This window comes from Zootoca vivipara, chromosome 4 (genome assembly GCF_963506605.1).
Source record: "Zootoca vivipara chromosome 4, rZooViv1.1, whole genome shotgun sequence".
NCBI lineage: Eukaryota > Metazoa > Chordata > Lepidosauria > Squamata > Lacertidae > Zootoca > Zootoca vivipara.
Window position 1 is genome coordinate 97676410 of NC_083279.1, and position 9750 is coordinate 97686159.

The following is a 9750-nucleotide window of genomic DNA, read 5'->3' on the forward strand; positions in this document are numbered from 1 at the left end:
ACAATTTCTACGGTATATAGAGTGGCTTCTTTCAGATGCTAACTCTAATGTGACAGCAAAGGTAGCAAAGTTCTGTGCTAGAGCCCTAAAAATCCGAGCCGACCTAGTAAGTAGTGCTCAAAAATTTCAGGACAGAGCCAAAGATGATCCATTGCTACCATTTGTTGTACCCTCCCAAGTGGTGATATCTTCTTTTATCTAATAATTTTTATAATGGTTGAAATGGTTTATATTCATTGCTTATATTTTAGATTGTATTTTGGATTGTTTTATGCAGGCACCCCCAAACTGCGGCCCTCCAGATGTTTTGGCCTACAACTCCCATGACCCCTAGCTAACAAGACCAGTGGCCAGGGATGATGGGAATTGTAGTCCAAAACATCTGGAGGGCCGAAGTTTGGGGATGCCTGGTTTTATGTATATATGTGTATGCTGGTCGAGAACCGTAACAATAAACTAAACTAAACCAAGCAGGGCTGAAGGTAGTCACCAGCTTCCTTCTTTCTTCCCCTGCCCCATTTTGTTTTTCCAGTGGGGACAGATGTGCTGCAAAAGTCTAGGGGCATTATGGGGGAAAGAAGGTCGCAGACAACTTCAGTTTACAGCACATCCTGCTTGAGTAAAAATGTAAAATAAAAAAAAGGAGGCGGGGGAAAACAGGAAAAAATAGGGATGCCTGCCCTGGACCACCACTTGCTAAGCTTACTGGAAGTGGGGATCCTTGCCCAGACTCAGTCCTGGTGCCAGCCCTCATATTTATATAAATTTATATAAATATGAAATGTTGCCATTTTTTAAAAAAAGGTGTGGTAATAATAATTATTATAATAATAATTTATACCCTGCCCATCTGGCTGGGTCTCCCCAGCCAGTCTGGGCGGCTTCCAGTAGAATATTAAAATACAATAGTCTATTAAACATTAAAAGCTTCCCTAAACTGGGCTGCCTTCAGCTGTCTTCTAAAAGTCAGGTCGTTGTTTATTTCCTTGACATCTGGTGGGAGGGCGTTCCACAGGGCGGGTGCCACCACCGAGAAGGCCCTCTGCCTGGTTCCCTGTAACCTCACTTCTCGCAGGCAGGGAACCGCCAGAAGGCCCTCGGAGCTGGACCTCAGTGTCCGGGCTGAACGATGGGGGTGGAGACGCTCCTTCAGGTCTACTGCGCCGAGGCTTGTTTTCTGCTGTTTCAATGGATTCAAGTTACAAAGAAGAAGATTCAGACTAAAAGTTAGGAAGAACTTTCCGTTAGGAAGAGCCATTCAACAGTGGAACAGACCACGTACCAAAGAAGGTGGTGAACGCTCCTTCATGGCTTGTTTTTACGCAGAGGTTGGATGGCTATCTGCCAGGGATTATTTAGCTGTGATTCCTGCACTGCAAGGGGCTAGGCTAGACTAGCCTTCCAACCCTATGGCTTCTATGATGCAAGCAATCCTCTGAGCGGCAGAGGGCAGGTGTATACAGAAACGTAAGAATACTATATTATTATTATTATTAATTTATTATTATCATCAGTAGCAGCCGTTGCTATTATTATTATTAATTTATAGGCCGCCTAATAATATTAACAACAATAATTTTATTCATATATTCATAACACTTATTATACTATACTATATTATTAATAATAATTTATTATTATCACCAGTAGCAGCCGTTGTTATTATTAATTTACACACCGCCTAGAAATATTAATAATAATTTTTATTCATATATTCATAACAACAACAACACTATTATTATACTTTACTATATTATTATTATTAATTTATTATTACCATCAGTAGCAGCCGCAGCCAAAATAACCCCACCCCATCCCCCCATCCCCGCCGGCGTCGTATGCACTCTGCACGCGCTCAGGAGCCCTCTCGCGGCCTGCGCCAGAACTTCTCCTTCCTTCCTTCCTCCTCCGAAGCGGGGGGATCCGCCTCTGCCCTTCTTCTTCTCCTCCTCCCCGCTGGCGTGCCCGTGCCTCCGGACCCCGGCTGCCGGATGCGGCCTCCGTGCGCGGCGGCTCCCCCGGTGCGGGTGCTGCGCCTAGGCCGCGCGGCCTACCTGGACTCCCTGGCGGCGCAGGGCCGCTGCGTGAGGCGCCACCGCGAGGCCTCCTCCTCCGAGGCGCCGCACCGGCTGCTGCTGTGGGAGCCGTCGGGCCCCGTCTTCACGGTGGGGCTGCGCGGCCTGGACGCCCGGCGGGCCTCGGCGGAGTCGGAGTCGGAGGAGCGCCGCCTGAGGGCGCTGGGCGCCGGCTTCGAGCGCGTCCCCCGCGGCGGCCTGGCCACCTTCCACGGGCCCGGCCAGCTGGTGGCCTACCCGGTGCTGGACCTGCGGCGCTTCGGGCTGCCCGTGCGGGGCTACGTGGCCGCCCTGGAGAGCGTGGCCGTGGCCGCCTGCCGGAGACTCGGCCTCCCTCAAGCCGCCGCCCTGCCGCCGCCCTACACCGGGGTCTGGCTCCGAGGGAGGAAGGTCTGCGCCATCGGTGGGTGAGAGAGAAATCTCTATCCTCCTTAGCCATATCATATCCATATTTATCTCTATACAGTACCTGTCTTATTATACTGTATAAAAATCATATCTACCTAGGGCTATATCTATATCCATATCCATATCCATCTCTCTCTCTCTCTCTCTCTCTCTCTCTCTCTCTCTCTCTCTCTCTCTCTCTCTGTGTGTGTGTGTGTGTGTGTGTATACCCATATCCACATCTGTATCCATATCTATCTCTATACCTAGTTACAGGTAGGTAGCCGTGTTGGTCTGAGTCGAAACAAAATAAAAACATTTCTTCAGTAGCACCTTAAAGACCAGCTAAGTTTTTATTTTGGTATGAGCTTTCGTGTGCATGCACACCAAAATAAAAACTTAGTTGGTCTTTAAGGTGCTACTGAAGAAATGTTTTTAAATTTTATCTCTATACCTCTCTCTCTCTCTCTCTCTCTCTCTCTCTCTCTCTCTCTCTCTCTCTCTAATATCATATCTATCTAGAGCTATATCTAGATATCCGTAGCTCTCTCTCTATATCTATATCTATATCTATATCTATATCAATGGCTATCTATATCTACCTAGGGCTATACCCATATCCATATCTATACAGTGGTACCTCGGTTTAAGTACACAATTGGTTCCGGAAATCCGTACTTAACCTGAAGCGTACTTAAGCTGAAGCGAACTTTCCCATTGAAAGTAATGGAAAGTGGATTACTGTAATCCGTTCCCGACAGTCCGTGGAGTACTTAAACTGAAAGTACTCAAACCGAGACATACTTAAACCGAGGTATGACTGTAACCCACAGGTTGTGCTGTGGGTTAAACCACTGAGCCTAGGGCTTGCTGATCAGAAGGTCAGCGGTTCGAATCCCTGTGACGGGGTGAGCTCCCGTTGCTTGATCCCAGCTCCTGCCAACCTAGCAGTTCAAAAGCACGTCAAAATGCAAGTAGATAAATAGGTACCGCTCCGGCAGGAAGGTAAACGGTGTTTTCGTGTGCTGCTCTAATTCACCAGAAGCGGCTTAGTCATGCTGGCCACAGGACCCGGAAGCTGTACGCGGGCTCCCTCAGCCAATAATGCGAGATGAGCACGCAACCCCAGAGTCGGTCACGACTGGACCTAATGGTCAGGGGTCCCTTTACCTTATGACTGTAACCATATCTATTTCTATACAGTACCTGTCTATATGTATATAAAAATCATATCTACCTAAGGCAATATCTATATATCCATCTCTCTCTCTCTCTCTCTCTCTCTCTCTGTGTGTGTGTGTGTGTGTGTGTATACATCAATGGCTATCTATATCTATATGTATCTAGGGCTATACCCATATGCACATCTATATCCATATCTATCTCTATACCTATCTATATAGTCACAACAAAGGGTGGTTGCCGAAAAACTCTTTCCCAATCTTCATCTAAAATCTGTTCTTGGGTATCTAACTTCCAATATTCTTTCAAGATTTCCCCTCATTTAGTAGGACCTTTTACCACAATTTTTAACTTCTTCCTCTTTCAACAAGGAGGAGATTTGGGTTTTTTTGGTAACCAATTACAGTACAGTAATCTTATTCTATGTATCTAACTTCCAATATTCTTTCAAGATTTCCCCTCATTTAGTAGGACCTTATACAATTTTGAAATTATTTTAACCCTGTCTATCATGTATCCTTTCACTAATTCTTCAAAGGGAGTCATAATTCTTTTACCACAATTTTTAACTTCTTCCTCTTTCAACAAGGAGGAGATTTGGGGTTTTTTGGTAACCAATTACAGTACAGTAATCTTATTCTATGGTCCAGGGGGTCACGAAGAGTCGGACACGACTAAACAACAACAACAATCTTATTCCAAATCTCGCCTTCCTCTTCCCTCATACCTTCTGTTTCCCAACTTTTATCCATATCCTGAATTGATATCTCCTTTCATTTATCCCCTACTTCTTTTGGGATGAGCTCCCGTAACAGGGCAAATTTATCATAATACCACATTTTTGTTAGGGGAGAGATAGCCTTCAGCCAATTAAACTATTTGTAAGTTAATTCATTTCACTGGTGAGTCAATTAAATATTGCAGCCCTAATCTTAAATTTTGCTACCTTTTAAATGCCGGGTTAATAATTTGCTGGAAGTTGATTTATTTCGGGGTTCACTCTGAGGTTACTCCATGCAGTAGTTTTCTTCAGTACAGTGGTACCTTAGTTCTCAAATGCCTTGGTACTCAAACAACTTGGAAAAACCCAAACACTGCAAACCCAGAAGTTAAGTGTTCCAATTTGTGAACTTTTTTCAGAAGCTGAAAATGCTCTGTTTTGAGTGTTACGCTTCCGATTTGAGTGCCGCACTTCTATTTTGAGTGTTACGCTGAGGTCTGTCTGTTTTTGCTATTTATTTTGCGTTTTTGTTTTTGCGGCTCTTTTCGTTTTGTTTTTGTGACTGTGTGGAATAATAATAATAATAATAATAATAATAATAATAATAATAATAATAATTATTATTATTATTATTATTATTATTATTATTATTATTATTATACCCCGCCCATCTGGCCGGGTTTCCCCAGCCACTCTGGGTGGCTTCCAACAGAAGTATTAAAATACAATAATTTATTAAACATTAAAAGCTTCCCTAAACAGGGCTGCCTTCAGATGTCCTCTAAAAGTCTGGTAGTTGTTTTTCTCTTTGACATCTGGTGGAAGGGCGTTCCACAGGGCGGGTGCCACTACCGAGAAGGCCCTCTGCCTGGTTCCCTGGAACCTGGAACCCAGTTCAGCTACTGATTGATTGTGTGACTGCAGTACACTGTTTATTGCTTTCATTTTTATGGATCAATGGTCTCGTTAGTAAAATTCATGTTAAATTGCTGTTTTAGGGGTTGGTTTAAAAAGTCTGGAACAGATTAATCCATTTTGCATTACTTTCTATGGGAAAGCGCGCTTTGGTTTTGGAACAGACTTCTGCAACAGATTAAGTTTGAGAACCAAGGTACCACTGCATTGCGGCACAGCGCTTGATAAATCGACGGCAGCTCTCCCTTCCCAGTAGGTTTAATGCATCTCTCTTTTCTCGCTCTGCAGGCATCCACTGTGGGAGGCATATCACCTCGCACGGTTTGGCTCTGAACTGCTCCACCGACTTGACGTGGTTTGACCACATTGTTCCTTGTGGGCTGGAGGGGAAGGAGGTGACCTCCCTAAGCAGAGAACTCCAGAGACATGTCTCGGTTGAAGAAGCCACCGAGCCTTTTCTGGCTGCCTTTCAAGAGGTGTTCAAGTGCACTTTGATGGAAGGATCTACAGCAGAGAATTAGGAGTGTCAGAGAATGAATTGTCTTAATATCCGCCGGCTCCTTAGAAACACACAGATCTTCTGAATCATGAAAACCACTGTAGGCCTTTGTGTATGAGGTTTGTCTTCTGCTGCCAATGTGTTGCCTTCAGATGTTACTGTGCTACAAATCCCATTATCCCATTAGCCGTGTGGGCTGGGGATGATAGGAATTGGAGTTCAACAACATCTGGAGATAAATCTCCATGTTCTGCTGTATAGACTTGAAATGCTGGAGATTCCTTTCCCAGCCAGTCCTGGGAATTTTGCCTTTTTGTGAAAGGAGAGTCCCAAGGAATTTCCAATGGAATGTTCAGCGTCTCAAATAAACTACGGTTCCCAGGAAGCCGTGATGGTATTAAAGGTGTTCAAAGTTTGTGGTGTAATGGGGTTTCTGTTCAGTTGTTTCCATTAAATAGCGGAGCAGGAGAGCTGAAAATAATGCCAATATATTTCGCATCTGGCAACACAACGCTCCTCTCTGGTTTCAGATTTTCAGATAGTACCTGGGTAGATGGGTCTAAAAAGCCCTGGAGACAATTTTTCACAGCCCTCTAGCAGCTATGGTGGCTCATTGACCAGAAGCAATGTTACACGTAGGTAGCCATGTTGGTCTGCCGTAGTTGAAACAATTTTATATATATATATAAAAAAAGTGTGCATGCACACGAAAGCTCATACCAATGACAAACTTACGTTGCTCTCTAAGGTGCTACTGGAAGGATATTCTTTTTTTACAGAAGTAATGTGTTAGCGTTATCTCCAGAAGTGTATACAGTCATACCTCGGTTTAAGTACGCTTCGGTTTGAGTACTTTCAGTTTAAGTACTCCGCGGACCCGTCTGGAACGGATTAATCCACTTTCCATTACTTTCAATGGGAAAGTTCGCTTCAGGTTAAGTACGGACTTCCAGAACCAATTACACTCATACTTCGGGTTAAGTACGCTTCAGGTTGAGTACTCTGCGGACCCGTCTGGAACGGATTAATCCACTTTCCATTACTTTCAGTGGGAAAGTTCGCTTCAGGTTAAGTAGGCTTCAGGTTAAGTACAGACTTCCGGAACCAATTGTGTACTTAAACCGAGGTACCACTGTACTCGATTCTGACCCAACTAAGTCTCCTGGAACAAAATATACATCAGGAGGTTTAGTTTGGTCAGAATCAAGTACACAAAGAAAGAATACAGACCTCATGGTTTTAGAGATGATCGTAGAAGTGGAACAGGGTTCACTGTGGTAACACGTTGAAGGTTTTTCCCCCAAATGTTTGGAGATCGCTTAACATGGATTAAGACACACTGAATTTTCCCAATTGCCTCTCCCCCCCCCATCCCCAGTAAACTAACAGAATAAATAATCTATAAAGCCATCTTTGTTAGGTGGTTTTTCAGTGGATGTCATTCAACTGTTCCTGTGGGTGTCCTTGTATTTCCACTGTTTATTTAGTAGGGTAAATTTATATTCTGGCGATAAAATGTGATCCAAAAAATGCTTACTTTAGAAGTAAACCACAGGTCTTCCTCTAGTAAATGGGTTTAGGATTGCAGCCTTAGAGTATGTGCAGTTTCTTGAGACAAGTTAATACGAAATATTTTCATTGTTTGAATTGAAAGGCCAGTGGCTGCCAAATATAAATATTTCTTCTGGGACAACTGAAACATGCCTTCAGGTCCCCTTTTTGTGCTCACAATTGAGGTGGTTAAAGAATGCTAGATAAGTAGATTAGTTCCACTACCTACTTGACAGCATTCTTATGAATGTCATTGCAGTTCTGATCTGCAAGGGCTAAGAGATATTCTAGAATCCCACATCCAGAATAAAATGATTTTCATAATTGCTGGGTGGTGCCAGATGAAACCCTGGTGGTTGTCTAGACATGTTTTGGGATTCAGATTCTGCAGCCTAACCTGACAAGTATTAGTATATGGGGGAAAGGAAATTTGGGTCTGTCTGGCAGCAGGAAAGATAGGAAGTTCTAACCAAGTTTGATGGTCGATGCTCAAATACTCTTGTAGGAAGCGTTTTATTCTTTACTTTATCTATAAAGGTATTTAGGAGCTGTAATAGCTCATAATACTGTGGCAGCATACAACAAATAAAATTTTAAACATACAACAAAAATCATAACATACAACATAAAATGGTAGCATACAAGATCAAATGACCCAACAACAAATAAAATGTATTCTCTAAAAATGCTTGGCAGAGCAAAAAGGGGGGTTGGACTGGATGGCCCTTGTGGTCTCTTCCAACTCTATGATTCTATGAAAAATGTTTTTGGCTAATGGCAAAATGTTTTTCCAGCTCTGCTTCTGAATCCCTCCTGGATAACAAAAGAAATACCTGTGTACAGGTGGAGGAATGGGGTGGGAAGCTTTTCTTGCTTTAAGTATGTTGCCTTTTGGGGAGATAACAAGGAACCCCCCCCCCCAGCCCATAAGGCAGGGGAACACAGTCCAGTGGTACCTTGGTTTACGAACTTAATCTGTTTCGGAAATCCGTTCTTAAAGCAAAGCGTTCTTAAACCAAGGCGTGCTTTCCCACCCATAGCAGCGGGGGACTCAATTTACAAAGGGAACACTCTCAACAGGAAGCGGAACATGTTCTGCTCCCAAGGCAAAGTTCACAAACCAAAACACCTACTTCTGGGTTTGCAGCGTTCTTAATCCAAGTTGTTCATAAACTAAGCTGTTCTTAAACCAAGGTGTCACTGTCCTGCTTCCCTTCTGGAAAGGCAACAGTGTTGTGGGGAGAAGAGGCATAGCAATACTTCTCGTGTGGCTCTGGGTTTCTGATATTTCCCCAAATGGTGCAGAAAGGAGCCATGCCACAAATACATGATCTTTCTCTCAAGAAAGGCGACAAAAGCCAATTTGGCCCCATAACCAGGCCTGAACCCACACTGAAATAGGTCAAGACAATCTGTTCCAAGAGTACTTGGCAAATATTGCCCCACAACCCTGTCAACCACCTTCCTGAAATGGGTCTTTGGGTGGCGCTATGATCTAAACCACTGAGTCTAGGTCTTGCCGACCAGAAGGTTGGCAGCTCGAATCCCCGCAACGGGTTAAGCTCCCATTGCTCGGTCCCTGCTTCTGCCAACCTAGCAGTTCGAAAGCACATCAAAGTGCAAGTAGATAAATAAGTACCGCTCCAGCGAGAAGGTAAACGGCGTTTCTGTGCGCTGCTCTGGTTCGCCAGAAGCGGCTTAGTCATGCTGGCCACATGACCCGGCTCCCTTGGCCAATAAAGCAAGATGAACGCCACAACCCCAGAGTCGTCCACAACTGGACCTAATGGTCAGGGGTCCCTTTACCTTTACCTTTTAGTAGTTGTCGCAAACCAACAGATCTAGGGTGCGGTTTTTTTCTGGAGTGGTGAGATCATGGTGTCTTTCAGGACAGCTGAGAGCACTCCTGCACTAACGCATTGACTGCATGCCGGACCCACTTGGTCATATCCCCTTGGCAAGCTTTAATAAGCCCAAAGGGTCAAGGGGACAGACACACTGCTAGCCACATCGTTGCGAAGAACTTGTCCACATCATTGATTGAAACCGATCCCATGAACTTGCAGCAAACGCCACTGGGCACCTCATTGGCGACGGCCAGGAACATGGATCTCCATGAAGATTGCTATGAAGGCAAGGGACCCTCAAGGTGCCTTGCAAACAGTTCACGGGGCTTTTCTGAAGGGTCTAAAACAAATATTTTTTTAAAGTGTGGAAGAACTGCTACAAACCTTTATAACTTTATTACAGTGGACTCTCACTGTATACAAGTTGTACAAGTGACAAAGTTATTTCAACTTCACAGGTTTCAGCTCTGCAAAAACCTGGCTAGCTTGGGAATGTTAGAGCATCGCTTCTCAGTCAGAAGATGATTGTTAAAATATGTGTGTACAAGTATTAAGATGGAGTTAAAGAGGTCC

At 44.1% G+C, this 9750-nt stretch overlaps 1 protein-coding gene across 1 annotated transcript; it reads left to right on the plus strand.

The window, feature by feature from the left end:
- The first annotated feature begins 1838 nt into the window (after positions 1–1838).
- LIPT2 (lipoyl(octanoyl) transferase 2) lies at positions 1839–6185 on the plus strand. Its single transcript, XM_035115320.2, has 2 exons — positions 1839–2478; positions 5569–6185. Exons 1-2 carry the CDS (start codon positions 1839–1841, stop codon positions 5799–5801), a joined length of 873 nt encoding a protein of 290 aa, XP_034971211.2. The 3' UTR covers positions 5802–6185.
- Positions 6186–9750: the final 3565 nt, after the last annotated feature.